We start from the raw sequence: 19,996 nt of genomic DNA, 5'->3' as shown, positions 1-19,996 counted from the left end.
CTGTGGAAAACCGATAAAGGAATAAAAGCTGGCTGTCCAGCGAATTTTGGCTGTCCTGACGTTCAATATAGGCCCACAAGAGAGCATGGGAAATATTCTCCGATTCCCACAATTCCAACAGATGAGTGATCGGTTCTTAAATGACCAGACTAATTTTCAAGGAAGTACTCAGATTTTTTAGTCTTCTTTTCTTTCCTTGTAGTTGAGAAAAGATTTCGGCACAAAGCAAAGAAATGACATGATCTGATAGCTCCTTATGGGGTCCCACGCTCGCGACAAAACAAAAGAGAACGTCTTTCTCTATTTTTACCAGAAAATTTACCGTCGTTCTTATTCCGTCAATTCAGCTATATGCGCCCAGCTACAGGCTGGACGCATGTCGTACATCGACTTCCGCCTGGTGAAGTCACCGTCAGATAGGGGGGAGTCAGCGGTAGAGCATCGGAGAGCGGAATCTGAAGGTCTGAAGTTCGATTCCACAGGGAACTCAGAATTTTTTCTTCATCCCACGCTCATGACAAGACGAAAAAACACATTTGTTTTGATGCTTTAAAAAGCTCAAAATTTACCATATTTCACGGTAATGTTCCTGACCCAAAAGAATTGAATTTTTTCACTGCCTGACTTGAATTCCTGGGTTTTCTGTTCACTCAAATGACCATATTCGTTGAAAAAATAAATAAAACTGCGAAGAACTGTTTTAAAAGGTTGCATTGGAAATTTCCTCAGCTTCTTCGGTTGTTTGTAGTCTCTTACTCAGACACACTCGGCACAGTCCTTCTCTCTTACCTCGATGTCCTCGAGAGGCCTGGGAGGGGTTCGGCATGAGAAAGGCGACGTTTCCAGTTTTCATCGGTCTCTCGATAAAATGTCATAGTTTACGGTAACGCCCTGATTTAAACAAGCAGCCGACGACCTAGCGGGGAGAGGGACGAGGTGAAAGTTGGCTGGCCCACACATAGGATACGGGGAAGGACTGATGGAGCAAAAATTAACAAACGAGTAAGAAACAATTATTACCTTCCAATAACGGTTGTTTACAAGCACCGTCCACCTCAGTAACAAATGATTCACCGTGAAAAATATGTACAATAAAATTTGTTTCCATACGGAATATACCACATTTTCCATTTATTGCCACAACGAGGAACCTTGAATTATAAGTAGTATTCCCGCCATTTGGACCTTTGAAAAAATGTTTGTCAATTTAATAACCATTTATTCTATACTAATAAATGAATTATATATTTGATAATTGCACCTTAGTGTATATTCATACCGGGCCGTGACTGAAGTTGTCACGTAGTTTTTTCCCTTTAACTAAGGAGATGCGTTGCGTGACTTTTCGTCAGAACTACTTTAGGTCCTGTAAGTCACGTCGTGATTAGTGAGTGACTCAAACACCAGTGACGTCACATTAACCCTTAAAACCCCACGATTGACCAGCATCTAATTTCTCCTTACAGTACTGCTGGTACATCATTTATTAAGACCACAAGAATAGAGGAAATAATTGCCAAAAGAAGCTTGGATTGTTAAACAAATTCTCATAGCCAGTGCCAAATGAAAAACATATAGAACAGTATGGAGAATATAGATACTGATATTAGGGTGTAAAGAGTTAAGGAACGTAAAAATTAAACCTTTCATCCCGAGAACTGATTAATTGTAACTTCTCTTCACAATTTCCATTCATCATCCAGAACACTGATGGCAGACAAACTAAACAAGGTGTTCTTGATGTAACAACAAATTCTCTTAACATATTTACAAAGAAACTTGTAACAGTCAGTGGGGAGAATTACTAATCAGATTCTGGGGGTAATAGCCTTAGATACAATAAAAAGTTGCATTCCTCCTTACAAGGTTTTAGTCAAAAAGTCAAGAAAAATATTCCTAATAATCTTTCTTTTATCTCAAGAGATAGGGTGTGAAATTAATTTGAACACCCCAAAGGCCAAAGTGGGACTGATAAACCATAAGATTCTACCATGGCTCAAATTCACTTTGAAAATTCATACTTTCCTTTCCACTGAAGTTAAACATATAAGCTGTCCAAAGCATTTTTTGATTGTCACATTCAAACCTTGCCCTTTGTGACTCTATGCCAATACAGTCCCCATTTACAGTCGGGATGCCTGGAACAGGCCATAATTACAATTTATGTTTAAGGTTAAATTGAATCTTCACTCGAAAATTTCCAACTTCCTCCATGCTCTTCCTTCCTCCCTCTCTTTCCTCCCCTCCCACCCCACCCCAGGCTATTGAATAGCATGTCATTTAGGAATATTACAAAAATTTGAGAGGGAGAGAGGAAGCACCAGATAGTCTCTATTATCTAAGATAAGACGGACTTAGACAGACACACTAACGCTTTAATACCCCATTCACACCAGCAAGACATGTTTATTTTAACTGGGTTGACCGAATGAATTCAGAAACAGAGAACTGAATTCTGAACTTTCCATAGGATCCAAGTAGTCACAAACTTGTGTTTTCAATGTGCTTAATTTGAAGTCGACTAACATCGGTTTAAGCGGATTCTATGAAGAAAAAAGATTTAAACCATGTTTAACAAAACATTTTAAAACATTTTAAAGCTTTGGTGTGAATGGGTTATAACAAACTAAAATTTACCCATTTTTTTTTTTTGCAAAACAAGTTGCTCCTACATTTCATGAGTTATAGGTTCTTGACTGTATAGATTCTACATCATTGCACATGCAATAATTCCCCCTTGTCAAAACTCTGTAAATTTAATTGTTGTAAGTTGGACTAATGATTTAGTCAAATTCCCATAGAAGCAGCCAATTTTAGGATTAATATATATATTTTCGACTGAAGTCTATTAACCCTTTCACTCCCACAAGTGACCAAGACAGAATTTCTCCTCACAATATCAATACAATATCAAGCAGGTAGGTGATGAGAATAGAGAAGAATATCAATTATGGGATTATTAGTTGATCCAATACCAAATTCTCTGAACTAACATCATAAGAATTGTATGGCAGATAGTAAGGAGAATTACTAATTAGATCTTGGGAGTGAAAGGGTTAATTCATTCAAGTAAACTAAGAGCTAAGAGCAGAGGCCCAAGTTTTCTCCGCTGACTATAGAACATATTTGCAAGACTCCTTTTGTGATTGCAGTAAGAAAAAAAGGAAGATTCATACATTGACATTCTATTTGCTGATCAAATTCTCCCTTGAACATAATTTAACAGAAGTCAAATCAGTGAGAACAAAAGGTACCCTTGGAGAAAGGGGACCATTGCATTTGCAACTAACCAACAGCTAATTTAAACTAAAGTTCAACACTTAACACAGCATTTTGACATTAACCTACACAACTCCTACCTTAACAATTTGCAATAACTCAATAATTCAATTTATTTCAAGTTATTCACCTTCTAAAAGGCATAATTTAATAACATTCAGTATGAATGGAAGTGTCATCTACCTATATTAACCTCATTAACTTCTTTCAAGGGTATATAACCATTCGCTCGTGGTGCTCCAGATTTACCTATGTCCTTTTGAAGTTCCTGTGTGCTTTGATTCTCACTTTTAATTTCCTTTTTTTCCTTTTGTACATTCTCTGTTGGTTTCTGGATTTCATTATCAGCCATGCCTTCTTCCTTTCCATGACCTTCCCCAGTTCCATTTTCAGCTGATTTGGTTCCATTTAGCTGCTTCTCAGAGCTAGGCCCATCTTTCTTATCTCTCTGTGTGCCCCTTCTTCTTGATGGCCTCTCTCTTCTTTGAGGTAGTGCCTCTTTGTTCTTCTCTTCTTCTTTGTCTGGAACATGGGCAGGCTCACCATTTAAACAATGATTACTACTGCTGTCTGCGTGTGTTTCCGCTCCATTCACGACAGGACCCTCAGGTAAAGATGTTTCCTTTTTGACCTCATCAGTCTTTTCAATAGAACCATTTTCCTGGTTTGTACTCTTCTTTGAATCATGATCCCTATTTTCATTGACTGCTGTTTTCTTATCCTCCTTGTCAGGTGAACCTTTATCAACAGGATCATTTTTAATGGGACCATTTTCAAGCTTCTCTCCTGGACCATTCCTCTTGTGGCCCTCTGCCCCTTCCCTTCTACCCCTTCTTCTGTCCCTACTGCGAGGCCCATCTTCCCTTCTCATTCTCTGGTTTCTTGGTCGTGAATTTCTGTTTCCTGACTGCACATCTCCCTTAACAGACTCAGGTCGTGGTGTGACAGCTTTATCACTACTCCCTGAGGATTTCAAGCTTTCATCAGCTTCTACTTTTTGCTGATCAAGATCAGTGTTTTGAGCTGCGGGAGTGTCTTTATCCTTTGACCCCTCCTTCTTGTCATTTGGAATTTCAAACCTAGGACTTCTTGGTCTTGCACCCCTTTGATAAGATCTTCTAGAATTTCTATTATATTGGTTATTATATTGCCTATCTCGTTCGGAACCTCTTGCTACAGCTGACTGGTTTTGTCTAGTCCTCTCAGGCTGGTGATTCTGGTCTTTCCTTCTTTGCTGATTTTGTGATGTCTGCTGTTTGCCTGTTATGTGTGAGGCTGAATTGGACCTGTTGTTCTTTTGATCAGGTGTTCCTTGTTTTTGTCCTTAAAAAAAAAAGAAATTGTTAAATCACTGGTCATAGACCCAGCCCTTATTTCTTGTGTTAAATTTTCATTGCCAGTAATAATCAATTTGCAATATACCATATCTTCATCCTATCAATATTGTTTCCCTCTTAAAGTTTTACACCAACTTTTTCTCTTCCCAAACATATACAAAGATAACAAAGTAACATCTTTGTTCAACCCTTTAACTTCCTTGAGTGATGAAGACAGAATTTCTCCTTACAATATTATCACAATATCAAGCAGACCAGTGATGAGAATAAAGAGGAGATTATTAGTTAATCTGGTACCAAGTTCTCTTAATTAACATCATAAGAATTGTGTGGCAGACAGAATGGAGAATTACTAATGAGATCCATTGCAGGTTACCCATGTCCAACATTTAGTCAGGTTTCCATCAACCTCAAGAGATCAACTTCATCTAAACATGTTAGTCTATCATCATTATTGTAAAAAGCTGGTTTCCAGTAGGGGTGTGAAATAAGTATAAAAGCTAAAAACTACTTAAAATATACATAAGGGGAAAAAAAAAACATAACAAATAATTGTTACCCATTCAAACTGATGGGTGAAGAGAGGCACTGTAAGAGTGAAGTGTATTTCCCAAGAACACAACACAATAAACAAGACAGGTCATTAACCCAAACCTCTCCCCTGGAATGCAGCAAGCTAATCCTTGGTAGCTTCTGTCATCCACTTTTCATAAATAAAATACTTTAATCTATAATCAAGTACCTTCCATAGGTTCTTCACTGGGTGATGCCAAACCCTGTGAGTCAAAAACAACCAAAGCATTTAACATAATTGTTTGTCCTAAAAACATGAAAATTACAAACTTTTTACAATGATTCTTGCATTCCACAGACACATTTTTTCACTGAAGTATTGGGGCCCTATTAGGGGTTATCTGGATATGACATTTGAGTATAAAATTTGATGGATACCTGATACTTTAATGTGCAAAAAAAATTGCAAGATAAGATATATTTAAAATAAAGGTTCCAGGATAATGAACTGGAATTATGAGGATACAATCCACAGGAATTCACAGATTGCAAGATATTTAGGTCAAAAATGAATAAGATACAGATACTCAGGACCCCGCTAATGGGGCCTCAGTGCTGCCAACTTACTTGTTGCTGCTCAGCAGATTGAAGCTTAGACTTCACTTCTTCCTCTTCTTGGAGGGCTTTCTGTGAGGATACCGACTTATCCACACTAGAAGTGGTCATAGGCAGACTGCAATTTGTAGGTGACGCCAAACCCTGTAAATCAAAAACAGTAGCAGACCTTTAACATAATTGATTTTCTCACTGAAGTATTGAGGTTCTATTAGGGGTTATCTGGATGTTAGATATTAGAGTAAAAAAATTTGAGGGATGCAGGATAACTTAAAGCAAGAAAAAAAAATTGCAAGATAAGAGATATTTAACAGGGTGCAGGATATTCAGGTCAAAAATTAATAAAATACAGGATACTCTGGCATCCGCTAAAGGGGACTTACTTGTTGCCGCAGAGAAGCTTGAAGCTTTGCATTCAGTTCTGCCAATTCTTGGAGGGTTTTTTGTGAGCATACAGACTCCTCCACACTAGAAGTGGTGACAGGTACACTGCCATTTGTAGGAGCTGATGGCAGTGGTGGCTTGAGTGAAGAAACATTTTCAGCTTTCTTATTGTTGTTCCTCTCCACTTTCTTCATTGGTAGTGATGGAGGGTTTAATGTTACAGGGCTGTAACAACTCTTTATAGGAACAACTATCAGTGACAAAAGACACAAACAAGCAAGTAAATAAAAACGATTGAAAAGTATGCAAAGGAGAAAATAAAAAAGATTGGCTATGCTACACAACATAATAAAGTTGACTCCTGTTATTACAGACACCCTAACAGGTGAGGGTGTAATATTGAGAGTCAATAACTGGGGCTAATAAATCTGAAAAGATCCAGTGGCAAGCAGAAAAACTCTCATGTTTGCACCCAATTGAAGAATGGTTTCTTTATTTGCCTTTATCACAATGTCGCTTTATATTACGCAAGTCAGGATTTTGGATAAAGTACTTAGGTGTGTGCACTGTAGTGAGAGAAAAAGCAAGTGAAAAGTCATGCTGGGGGCATAAAAGTGTCTGCATTTCTGCTACTGTGAGAGACTGCAGTAACAGGAATTTGTATCAGTCATTTCTTCATGCATTTTACTGGGGGACTAGCCTTTGTCTGCAATGGCAAGGTGTCTGTGATAGCAAGATGTCCAAAGGGCAAGAGTCAACTGTAGTAGATTTCAATTTGTGTAAAGTTCAGTGAAAATGATATGTACTGGACCCAAGGCAACAATACAACTGATTTGTAAATATGCATTCTTGATAACCACATCAAGTATCCATGAGAAAATCAAGATATTTCTTACCTTCACCAAAATTGGCAATCATTGATAGCAGCTGATCTTTGTCTGCCACAAAACGAGTAGTTCTGGCAAGCTCCTCATCAATTTTACGCTCCGTGACAAAATTCTAGTAAAAGTGTAAATTGCTCACAGTGAAAAACAACATCTTACAAAGACATCAACTTTATATCAACTCTCCAGCCTTGACTTCCAAAGTTGCCTTCATATTAACACTACTTAAGCTCACTGCCTTGAAAAAAAATATATTTTACATTCAGTTTACCAGATCCGACTGCCAACAGAAAGAAAAGAAGGGATTAAAAAAAAGGAAATTAAAATTTGCATTTGTACTGTGTATGATATTAGTTTGGAGAAACTGGTACTGGATCAACTTATAATCCCCTGATTTATATTTCTCTTTATTCTCATCACTTCTCTGCTTGGTATTGTATTGCAGTTGTAAAGAGAAATTCTTTCTTGGTCACTCGAGGGAATTAAAGAGTGATAACTTACTTGCCATAATTTTATGCCCTTCCTTTTTTAATCAGAATCTTCTACATTTGTCTTAACCCTTTAAGTCCTGTGAGTGACCAAGACAGAATTTCTCCTTCTTATATCTAATCAATATCATGCAGAGAAGTAATGAGAATAAAAAAAAATATCAATTATGGGATTACTAATTGATCCGATACCAAATTCTCCAAATTAACTTGATGAGAATCATTTGGTAACCAGTAAGGAGAATTACTGATGAGATCTTGGGAGTTAAAGGGTTAAGAATCATAGACAAATCCTATGTTGTATAATTTTTTCGGTTTGCTATTCAATCTCACCTTTATTTCACTCCTTAACTGTGTAACTTCTACCTCGTGCATCCCTCCTACTCGGTCAGATTTAAGTTTTAATGCTGCTGCATTTTCCTGTCTCTGTTCCAACAAATCAACTGCAAAGAATCAGACATGTTTTTAATTACGTCACAAGAAGCATTTGCAAATTATGGTAGCCCTGTAACTCCCATGAGTGACCAAGACAGAATTTCTCCTCAAAATATCAATACAATAACAACCAGGTAAGTGATGAGAATAAAGGAAAATGTCAATTTGGGGATAATTAGTTGATCCAGTAGTAAATTCCCTGAACTAATATTGTAAGAATTGTATGGTTGACAGTAAGGAGAATTACAAATTTGATGTGGGAGTTAAATGGGTAGTTCAAATTTTGATCAGTGGACTATTCTGCAGTATATGTCTGACACAAAAGTTTTACCCCTTATCACTGTGATGCAATAAAACTAAGTTTGATTGTAGGTCATTACAATAAGTTAACAACTAATTAATTCAAATCATGTGATCATTTTATTCACAGATTGCCAGTAAACAAAAACCCTGAATATTAAGTCAAAAATGGGCAACCTACCTGCCTGCTTTTTAAATTCAGCCATTTGACCAAGAAGATGAGCTTCCCTGTTGTTCAAACTGTGTAACATTCATAAAAAATGTTAGTTTCACCAATTTACAAGTAAACATTTATAAATATATCATACAATGATTACACCGACAAACAAAAGTTTTCAAGACATCCGTAACCCAACTTACCATTGCCGTAACTCTTGAAATATCTGAGAAATTGACTTAGTGGACTTTTCACATTCCTGAGAAAAGAATTTCAGACAATTGTCAGGCAGGTGAGAGATGAAAATGAAAAAATTCCAATGAAGCAAAACTTTATAGATGGATCTTGGAACAAAAAGCGTTTCAGAAGGCATATCCTTGTGCTGTTTCACTCAACCCTTCAATTCCCATAATCTGATCGTTAATTCTCCCCCCCAGCTGCTACACCTTTCCTTGTAAATTAGTTATGAGAATTTAGTTTTAGATCAAGACATCAACTTCTACCCTCCTCTTTGCCATATATTTAACCCCTAAACTCCTTAGATGTGGTTGTTAATTCTCCTCTCTAGCTGCTGCATACTTCCTTGTAAATTAGTTAAGAGAATTTGGTCTCAGGTCAAGATAGAAAACTTCCTTATGAGTTTAAGTATTCTCATTAACTGTTTGTTGGATAATGTATGCATTTTATAAAGAGAACTTACAGTCATGCTAATCGCTCTTAGGAGTTAAGGGTTGAGACTATTTACCTCCTCTAGGAGAAGTTGAAAGCGTGGAAGTGAAACACTGGAGCGTTGCAAATCCTTTACTGTCTTCTTGAGAGCATCAGGACCAGTAGAGATTGACCTCTCAACCTTTAAATTTGAGTGGTTGGTCTGACCAGAGGGACCTGGTGTATGCTTCAAGGTGGCCTGAGTACCTTGTGAGGAATCTGCAGGCTGGTCAGAGTTAGAGGAAGGAAGGGAGACTTCAGAGCATGATGATGATGAAGGTGGATGAAGGAGCAGAGGGTCCAAAGATTGGGGAGCACATTTCAGAGTGGTTGACTCAGCATGTATTGGCTTTTTGCCATTTTCTTCTGGTGTGACTGGTGCATCTGGGAAAAGAAAAATGATTCCTGATTAACATTTCACAGCTTTTCTCTCCCATGAGAGATCAAAGTCTCCTTACATTTTAACTAATGACAGCCTCAAACAGACAAGTAACAAAGAGTAAAAAATATTGAGTAATATGAACAAGGTGAATATCTGTCTATATGGCCTTGAGCACAGTGAAGTGAAAACAAGAAAGGAAACACGAGACAAGTTTATCCCAATGTTATTTCTCTACATGGATACCAAAACCATACAGACCATGTAATATTATGTAACCACACCCTCAGATACAATACTTGTGTAATTCCAAAACAATTTTTTAAATGCAAAATTATTTTGGAGGGCTTTTTATTTCCCTTGCAAAGTCTAAAAATCTCTTTTATCTCCATTACATGGACAATACCTTCAAGGCTGTTTTGATTCAGTTGTGAAACTTTCTCATTGTTCTCTTTTATCACAGCAACATCTGATGTTTCTGGATCATTTGTTTTTGCCTGCTTTTTCCTGTTCCTTTTCTTTTTGGCATTCTGCAAGGAAAATAACAATTTCACTAAAGGTGACAAGTAGGTTGGTGCAAGAACAAATGCAGATAAAGAATGAAATAAATTAATTAGTAAATAGAATAAGGAAGATGGTAAGTTTTGAGCTTGGTAGAGAAATGGAGAGAGATGTTTTCATGTCTTGTCACAAGCGTGGGACAAAGAAAAAATTCTAAGTCCCCATGAAGGAGGAATTGAACCCCAGAACTTTGGATTATGTGCCCTGATGCTCAACCACTGAGCCACAGAGACACTATGGTGAGCAAGGCCCATCACAAAGTTCATATATGACACACATCCTTTATACTGCGAGGATCAGCAAGGTCGTTAGCATCATGTTTTTTCAAAAGAATAAGACAGATGGTAAGTTTTAAGTAGGAATAAGAGAACAAGGGAAGCCCATGGCCACCCACTTTTTGCATTAAAAGGAAAAAGAAGACAAATGCAGCGGCATCAATGCATGGTTACAAGTAAAGTGTATTTTAGATGACTATGCCGAAAAAATAGACAAACAAACAAAACTGACTTCATGATTGCTTGAAAGTGAGAAAAACCTTTTGACTTGAAAACTATATATATTCCAAAATGCACCATATGGCAACAGATTGTATTTGAATTTTCAAAATTTAACCCTTTAACCCCCAAGATCTGATCGGTAATTCTCTTCTCTAGCTGCTACACATATCCTTGTAGATTAGTTATGAGAATTTGGTTGTTAGATCAAGACAACAACTTCTACCTAAAAAGTTTAAATATTCTCATTAGCTGTTTACTGAATAATGTAAGTATGTTATTGGGAGAAGTTTCATATTGATCACTTCTAGGAGTTAAAGGGTTTAGGGAAGGATGACTCTTGATTCCCTTTCAGCCTATTATAACCCTTTAACTCCCATGAGTGACCAAGACAGAATTTCTCCTTACAATATCAATACAATATCAAGCAGACAAATGATGAGAATAAAGAAAAATATCAAATAGGGAATTATAAGTTGATCAAAAATAAAATTCTCCAAACTAACATCACAAGAACTGTATGGCAGACAGTAAGAAAAGTTACTGAAGAGATTTTGGGAGTAAAAGGGGGGATATACCACAACTACTGCTGTTAATGGACCCCATCACTTAAAAATTTGTTGCAAAGGCCTGATATTGACCTTAAAATAGTAAAAAATACCATGGTTGTGTTGTTGGAATTGTGAGACCTATAACTGATGCCTGCTTGAATCTAAGCAGATAAAAGGGTCACCAGAAGGTAACCATTATTATGTCATTCAGAGAAACCAACATGGCTCTAAAAAATTTCAACCGACGAATCGCTCTTTTATTCCCTTATCTGGAGCATCGACCTCAGCGCCCCAAAGGAGCTATTATATTTCGTAATTCGACCAATTCCGGAAGTTGCTGACGATGGAAAACCTTCGTTTTCTTAACGGGTTTTACAAGGCATCTGATTAATACTTCAATCGTTCGTAACATGAAACTTTGATCAGTGTATTCTGAGACGTAGATTGATTAGCGATAGCCCAAGATTGCATACCGTAGTAGATTTCTTCGAAGCGAGGGAGTAATGCGCATTGCAAGACACCCAGATTTTCCGGCAGAGAGGAAAGTGAATACCTCAACTGACGTTTCATTTTGTTTCGGGCACTTTATTAGCTTAGAAATGCTGAAGAAATCTATAGCGAAAAAAACCAGAGACAAGACTCCCTAATCACTGAGGAAAATCGTCTTAAAATTCATCTGAACTTAGATATCGAGTGACCCATTTAAATATTTAATACAAACTTTAACATCGCAGTGACGTGACAAAAATTATTCATAAACCTGAAAAAAAATTACTTAAAAAGCGGCAAAAAGTTATTTCAATTTCTTACTTTTGACTTCTTTCCCTGGGTATTCCACTCTTTTAAGAGGTTATCGGCTTCTCCTAAAAGACAAGGAATTACATGAGAATATATTGACGAAAATTGTTGGAATTTAACATTCTTCTATGCGTAGAAACGGAGTGTTCTTGTGTCCACAGCGACTGATACTTTCCAAGTTTTGTTTCGCTTTTTGAAAATAAGCCCTCCTGTTTCGTATCAAATCACAACTACCCATCTAAAGTTTCGACTCTCTCTGTTTCAAACCGTTCGTTTAGGAAAACGAAAAAAAATCCCACCGTTGGTAAAGCAGGCGATAGCAGCTTCGACGTCGTAATCACAGGACTGCAGAACCAAAGTTATGTCATCTTTACTTCGGAACGGGAAAGCTTCGCGGATGAAGCCAATCTGTAATGACAGCAACATGTAAACGTAAGAGGCACAGAATAAATCTAAATTTATTCACGGATCAGCTAAATACGATGACTAACAAAGAACTTACTTCGGTCTTAGCATTAACGGAACTCCGTTCGGCGAAATTCAAGTCTGCAAGAACTCGACCACTTCGAGTGTCGAAGAAGTCCTTTCCTAGAACGCAAAGGACATGAAATATGGTTTCAAATTTCCACCCCAAGTTTTCTACGAAAACGATCCTATTTCTTAGTAAATGGGAATTTTACGAACCTTGTTTCGCGGAGACTTTCTTCGCCATTTTCTTGCGGGGATATCGCCACCGGTGTAAGCGGTCTAACTTACAACTGCTGAGACCAGAAAACTTGCCGCTTTGATTGACAGAACAATTCTCCTTTCCAATCGATAATAAGAGTATTTCTTTCGATCAGTCCACATGAATTATTGATTTCCAAACCCCGCCGGCATCGTTGCTTTCTTGTATTTAAACGTTCCACAGAGTGTAAGAAATGATTCTTCAAAATGACAGGAGCAATTTTTTAATCATTACCAGAACATTCTGGGAAGAAAAAAAAATTCTAAAATTTATTTAATAAGTATTTTCTCATTACCAGTCTGGTTGTCATGTCAGCTGAGTTTGCAAGACACCTACTGCGTTTACCTTAACTGTTAGGTTCTTTGTTCCAATCACGGCATTCTTTTTCAGATGATCGTCTTACAAACAAGCAGATTCCATCTTCCCAAAACAAACAATCCCGTTTACAAGAACAAAATATGTAAGGTGATTTTATGAATTATTTACATAAATGACCCTTTTGTTCAATACACTGATTTACGCAGTACGCTGATAGAAGGAAATCAATCATCATTGTGTATGCTGCATACCATGAACTACTATATTTATCACAGCACGTAAATTGAATTATTTCTTTAAAAAACTTACTTTCGGATGAAAAACTTTCTCTATTGTCAAATTATTTTCATTAAGATTCGCTGGATAATTACATGTTTTATTTTCTACACCCTCGCGTGACCTGAAACACATGACTGGTGGTCTTCACACTTGAGAAAGCACAGACGATAACGCAAGATTCTTATCGTAGAATTTTTTCTACCTCAAACAAAGAAACTCAAGTGATCAAACCATTTTAATAATCTTTTGCCATTCTCTTCAAATAAAGGTGTAAAATCGTTTCTGAGTGATGTTATACTTTTCACTTTCTAAATTGCCATACCGTTTTGATGGAAAGCGGGCTTTCTTAGTTGCGTTTCTAGATAAATAGTTTCTCTGTTGGAAATCGCGTGCCCTAGCTATATCTTATAACATTTATTTTATCTCTGCTACATCACCGTTAGATGGTTAACCCGCAATTGCCCACAAGTCAAAGAGAGGTTTGTATGTTGCAACTTGTAACCATAAAAATTCGTTTAATTTTGATGTGGCCTCCTTCAAAATGGTTAAGGAAATCGATAAATTTTTAATAGACACAGCAGGACCCAAATTGTGTCACAGGGTCACCCGTGTCAAAAGCCAAACCACAAGTACAGCATGTTTTTATTATAATTATTGCTATGATTATTATCATTATTATTGTTTTCTTGTTGTTTTTTTAAAGATACACGAAACAACATTTGTGAGGTGGCTGCTTCACGGAGTCCCCTTCCGTAATCTGTACAATTCTATCAGCTTCACAATACAGCTGCTACTCCTTAGAGCATTCAGATGAAGAAAATACTAAACGGCATACTGAATAGAGAGTTTTCAGAGGTGATCTTTAACCCACTCTCTTCTCTCAGCATAAAACCCTATTGAATAAATTTCAGTTGTTCTGATTTGCTGAACCATGCCTGCTCAAATAGGTTCCTTGTGCAAATTGTAGAAGATAAAAATATTTGGTGTAAACACCTCCGCTGAATGGATTTAGTTGAAATTTTGCCTTTGCATCTCTGTTTTAAGCTCTGCATGAGTAAGTCCCTTCCCTCTTGTGATGTGTTCCAGTCATTAACACCCTCCCTACAATTCATGAATGGTTAGCAATAATATACATTTTTTTGATGTGGTTAACATACAACTTCTCCCAACAATATCTATACATCATCCAGCAAACAGGTGATAAGAATATTCAAACATATGACATAAAAGTTGTTTCCTTGATTAAAAACCAAATTTTCAGAACTAATATACAAGGAAATGTGTAGCAGCTGGAAGGGAGAATTAACAATCAGATCTTGGGAATGTAAGGGTTGGAGGGGAATTCCTGTTACATGATGTGTGCTCAGCCTGTAAGGTAGAAAGTTTCCCGTTTTCTTAATACAAGTCAGCTATGGTTAACCAGAGTCATCTGAAGTCCCACTGCATGAAAACCACAAACCATAGACTGAATTGATGGACAGAATGCTCGAAGGATAAAAATTTCAACAATTACTGAAAATGAACTGCTGTCACTTTCTTGTTAGTATTTTATGGAGAGTATGACAATGTAAAGTCTATGGCAAAAATGATACGACTGAAATTCAATTGATGTTTTTAGGAGGTATTGCAACCCAGGTTAGTGTTGAATACAATGTTAGTACACTACTGTAAATTAGGTGAGTATGGAAATTTCCTAGCAGCTTCCAAAGAATAAAAAACAGACATCTTATACTGAGATTGAGGTCTATACTGTAAGTTGCTGGCCAAGTTTTTCTTGCTCAGATTTATGGCCCTGGCATGAAGTGTGCAGGTCATAAACCAGAGCCAAATAAAACAGGGTTCTGTAGCTTATGGTATGGACTGAAAAATCAAGGTTAGTAACTACAGATATTTAGAGAAAGATATTTTTTTGTCTTGTCTGGAGTGTGGGACAAAGAAAAAATTCTAAGGCCTTATGAGAGATCAAACCTCAGGCCTTTGGATTCCGCGCTGAGGTTCAATTCCTCGGACTCACAATTTTTTCTTTGTTCCATGCTAATGATAAGACAAAAAAAATCTTTCCCTACTTATTTATCAAGCTCAAAACTTGCCTTCTCCCTTAATCTAAAGATACTTATTATATCACCGTGATCATAGAAAGAAGGAAGATTTCAGTTCAAACAAACATTGTGTTTAATCTAAAAGGGCCATTACTGAAGGGCTTGTTCAAGCAAGTAAGAACCACAGTAAATGGTTTGAACACGGGGGTAACATGTAATAGTGTAGTTTGATCATCCAGGTGAGTGTAGTCCTGAGAAGGACTCTTGTTGGTAGTGGTGACTGACGTTTCGACAACCTGAGCGGAAGTTATCATCAGAGTCAAGCTTCCAAAGTGACACTGATGATGACTTCTGCTCAGGTTATCGAAACGTCAGCCACCACTACCGACAACAGTCCTTCTCAGGACTACACTCACCCGGACGCTCAAACTACACTATTACAAGTAAGAACTGTAACCCAGATGATATTGTTATGAACACCTTATTATATTGCTTTTTGCAAAAGTTAGCCTACAACAAAAATGATACTATACAAAACAATTGACTCAAATGGGGTTGACAAGATGTTACTTTATTTCAATTTGTCACTTTGTGTGCCAGGGCATTATAAAAGCAACCAGCAAGATGTTATGAACTAATAACTCAATTGAAAGTTGTCTAGAAAAGTTCTTCCACATGTCTTTTTTTTTTTTTGGGGGGGGGGGGGAGGGGGTGATGTTAAAAAAGACAAATGAAACTTCAAATAACCGTAATTAATCAAAAAGTATACAGGGTGATGTTTACTAAGGACAAATATGCTTATTAATAGCAATATAGTGAAGCGATTTTTCTTTGAAAAAAAAAAAAATGACAATAAAAATTCACATCTTGAGCAGCTGGCAAACAGCTACTTAACTATGAAGTATGAGACTGTCCAAGGTTTGCTTTCCTAGTCAACAGTTTATACAATTTACTATATGCACTATTATTGAACATAACTACAACACTATTCTTGTAAAAAGTCTATAAGAATCTTTGGTATAGGTAATTTTAAAAGCTTCTCTTTATCCTTCACCCATTTCAATACTTCAGTCTTGCAAAGTTCTTCTAATGTTGCCACTATATAGTTTAAAAAAAAAGGAAACAAAATAAAAATGTTATGCAGAGATATCAACCTATAAAATTCTGAAATCCAGGCCCTAGTTGTTCAAAGAGTGGACTAAACTATCGGCTAGATAAATCTCTATCTAGTGGATTATGACGAATATTTTGTTAACACTAATCCACTGGATAGGAACTTAACAGTTGGATAGCGTTACCTGCTTTTCAAACAACTGAAATAGCTCATGTATATATATATTTGAGAATTGCATCTCCACCCCATCTATATTTTTCAGTAATTTGACTACTATATTTCTGTCTCCTCTGATAAAATGCAAGAACACACAATTCAAAACAGGAACACAATTAACAAAAGTACAACATTCAAAAGAGAAGATATTTGTTTGTCTCACAAGTATGTAGTCAGTTTAGATGTGGATGCAACATTTTGACTGCATACTGCTAGTCTTCTTCAGGCAATGAGAGCAGCTGACTTTGTTACATAGAGTACCTTCCTATCTTTTTACCCCTTTAATCCCTAGGAGTGACTAGTTTATAAATCCTCCTTACAGTACCACCCTTCAATCAAATGTCATGAGAATAACAGATATGATCACCAATTTAAGAAGCTCCTGAATTCCCCTTGTCAGTACCAAAAAAAAGTTAACCCTTTAAATTAAATCCCAGATCAAATTTGTAACTCTCATTACTGTCAAACATACAATTCTAACAATGTGAATGAAAGTGATCCTCACAGTAATGTGCACTACTTAGGCAGTAGTGAAAATAAGGCCTGAAAAAAATTCAGGCCTGTACGGGATTTTTTTTTTTCTTTTCAGGCCTCATTTTCACTACTGCCTAAGTAGTGCGCATTACTGCAAGGATCACTTTCATTCATGTCTTTATCCGCAGTTCAAATATATGACTTTCATATATTCTTAACCATTTAATTCTAGCAATGATAGTTCAGAGAATTTAGTATTGGATCAACTAATGATCCCCTGATTTTTTTCGTTATTCTCATTACTCTTTTGGTTGATATTGTATTGATATTGTAAGGAGAAATTCTCTCTTGGTCACTCATGGGAGTTAATGGGTTAAAAAGAGAAGAGAATGGAGAATATGAATACCAATCCTAGGATAAAGAGGGTTAAAAAAAAATCCCACAGCCAAACTTTTTGGTTGTTAAAACTCCAGTTACTATCTAAACCATAACCCCATTTCAGAACATCCCTGACCCCATTTTTCTCCCAGAGGTGATCAACAATTAACTTCTCCCAATAATATCCATATATCATCCAAAAAACATGTAATGAGAATACTCTAACTTATCAGGTAGAAATTACCTTGATCTAACACCAAATTCTCATTACATTACAAATATAAGAGGAAATGTGCAGCAGCTATAGGGGAGAATTAACAATCAGATCTCGGGAGTTAACCCTTTCACTCCCACAAGTGACCAAGACAGAATTTCACCTTACAATATCAATACAATATCAAGCAGGTAGGTGACGAGAATAGAGAAGAATATAAACTATGGGATTATTAGTTGATCCAATACCAAATTCTCTGAACTAACATCATAAGAATTGTATGGCAGATAGTAAGGAGAATTACTAATTAGATCTTGGGAGTGAAAGAGTTAAAAGGTTAATCAAGTCACTCAATTAAACATACATTAATTTCAAGTTCAAACCATTCATTATAAATTAAATTACTCAGTATACATTCCTACCTCCAAAGTACTTTACAGACACCTGTTTTGTCCTTCCATAAACATCAAATACAGCATAAATATCCTTTTTTAAAGGTATTTGAGTCATTGCAGCTCCTTGATTAAGTCCATTTACATAATAATTCAAGTTCCCATTGCCAGTCACTTGAACTCCTAAAACGTCGTTAACTTTTAGCGAGTGAATACTGAAATTATATTCTTTTTCTATCTCCCCATTGTGGATACGAGTTCCAGATAACATCCAGTAATCCTGATGATCAGCAGTAAACAAATCTGTTGCTGCTCGTACTATATTTGTGGAGGGACAGTTAGGATTGCACGTTGTTATTCCAAATCTCTGCATGATAAAAAAAATCAGTTTTGAGTCAATCAGTTTTGATTCCTGAGAGCATCTAATTTCTCCTTACAATATCACTGCTGAATCACATATTAAGGTCTTGAAAAAAAAAAAAAAAAAAGGAAATGATCAGAAACTAAAGAAGCTCTTCATTGTAAATTGCCAGCACCAGAGGGATTAAATGGAGAACAGTGTGCACAATATGCATACTGATGCTCAGGTGTAAAGAGTTAGCCCTTTAACTCCTAGAAGTGATGAACATGCAACTTCTCCCTATAATATCCATTCAGATGATGAAACTACTCAAATTTATCAGGTAGTTGTTACCTATATCTAATACCAAATTCTCTTTACTGATTCAAAATGAAAAGTGTGGCTGCTGGAGAGGAGAATTAATAGTCAGATCTTGGGAGTTAAGGGGTTAACCTTTAGAGCTCCATGGTAAAAATCAATTCTCACTTCCTTGTTGGCCTGCTAGCAAGCTTTCTTGCAGGTTGTAAGAATCTCTCAAGAGCTTGCTTGCAGGGTACTTACAAGTGATCTCTTTTGATTTCCCTCTTCATCCATTATTAGTCAACAGGAAATTGTTTTGCTATGATGTGATCATTTCCTTGATTCTCATGAAAATGTATTAATACGGTGGGAGAAATTAGATGGTGATTACTTTGGGACTTCTGGGGTTAAATAATGACCATAATACTTTATGATGACAATAATTGCTTAGGGTTAGAGGAGAGGGGAGAGGGCTGCAAACAGAGCCAAGCCTCTTATTCTTTTAATTTGTATGCAGCTGGTTTTAATGTCTAAATGAAACAAAAAGATCCCTACAAACAAATATGTTGAAAAATGTATTTAAATGTACTTATCATTTCTTTTTATTTCCGAAAAAAAAAAGAGAAAGTGAAATAAAAATTAAGAAGTAATACATAAATAGTTTACAGAAATTTTATAATACATATCCCAATTATGCGATTGGTTTAGCAGATTCATTCAGATAGATTCTAGTGTACTACTCGACCTGAGATATTTCTCGTAGATTATGAAGCAAGGAAGGCTAAACATATTTAAGGATCGAAGATAAAAACAGATGCATGTAGATCCTACCTTCTCGAAGTTTTACAATGTAATATATATTAAGCTATTCAATGAGAATTAAATTATCATGATGCCTCTCCCTCTCAGTGTTTTATTAATCAAAATTACTTAGTAGTTGTCCTATACAATTAATTTCACCCTTACATACCAGAGATCCTGCCCATTTTGATTCCAATTCTTCGATTTTGAGCTGAAAAATCTCCCCAATGTGCAAAGGCCTATCACTAAATACCATTCCATGGTCATATGTATCACCCTCTCTGGCAGCCCTACGTTTGTCACTAGTAAGTGTAATATTACGCCCGCGCTTATCGTGCAAACCTATAACCCATTTCTCCGGAAGTACAGGCATTAATGTTGTTTTTTTCCCAGTCAAAAATACGTTGAAAACTTCGAAATCTCCACGCAGAACATCATGTGTTTACGTACTCGGTAGAAGACGCTGTGGCATGAGCTCTTATGGAGACTGGGGACAAGACGGAGACGTCATAATTAGGAAA

The 19,996-nt window shown here is 36.5% G+C and overlaps 2 protein-coding genes across 3 annotated transcripts; both read right to left on the bottom strand.

Moving 5' to 3' along the window:
* Window positions 1–1,178: 1,178 nt before the first annotated feature.
* Window positions 1,179–12,711, bottom strand: LOC131779519 (spermatogenesis-associated serine-rich protein 2). Of its 2 annotated transcripts, XM_066160317.1 has the most exons (15): window positions 12,568–12,711; window positions 12,386–12,471; window positions 12,183–12,291; window positions 11,896–11,948; window positions 9,886–10,009; window positions 9,138–9,484; window positions 8,596–8,651; window positions 8,417–8,475; window positions 7,834–7,943; window positions 7,025–7,127; window positions 6,128–6,378; window positions 5,757–5,888; window positions 5,359–5,392; window positions 3,529–4,602; window positions 1,179–2,543 (listed from the first exon to the last, which is right to left on the bottom strand). In XM_066160317.1, exons 1-15 carry the CDS (start codon window positions 12,593–12,595, stop codon window positions 2,533–2,535), a joined length of 2,577 nt encoding a protein of 858 aa, XP_066016414.1. In that variant the 5' UTR covers window positions 12,596–12,711; the 3' UTR covers window positions 1,179–2,532. The 2 variants fall into 2 exon arrangements, with proteins under 2 accessions (XP_066016414.1, XP_066016413.1); XM_066160316.1 differs by having other exon boundaries at window positions 1,179–4,602.
* Window positions 12,712–15,810: 3,099 nt separating this feature from the next.
* Window positions 15,811–19,963, bottom strand: LOC131779518 (neuralized-like protein 4). Its single transcript, XM_059096080.2, has 3 exons — window positions 19,645–19,963; window positions 18,065–18,401; window positions 15,811–16,344 (listed from the first exon to the last, which is right to left on the bottom strand). The coding sequence occupies exons 1-3, from the start codon at window positions 19,846–19,848 to the stop codon at window positions 16,232–16,234; spliced, it is 654 nt and encodes a 217-aa protein (XP_058952063.1). The 5' UTR covers window positions 19,849–19,963; the 3' UTR covers window positions 15,811–16,231.
* Between the last annotated feature and the right edge of the window lie 33 nt (window positions 19,964–19,996).

This window comes from Pocillopora verrucosa, chromosome 13, assembly GCF_036669915.1.
Source record: "Pocillopora verrucosa isolate sample1 chromosome 13, ASM3666991v2, whole genome shotgun sequence".
Classification (NCBI taxonomy): Eukaryota; Metazoa; Cnidaria; class Anthozoa; order Scleractinia; family Pocilloporidae; genus Pocillopora; species Pocillopora verrucosa.
Note: the sequence above shows the minus strand (reverse complement) of the source record. Positions and strands in the feature narration are given on the sequence as shown.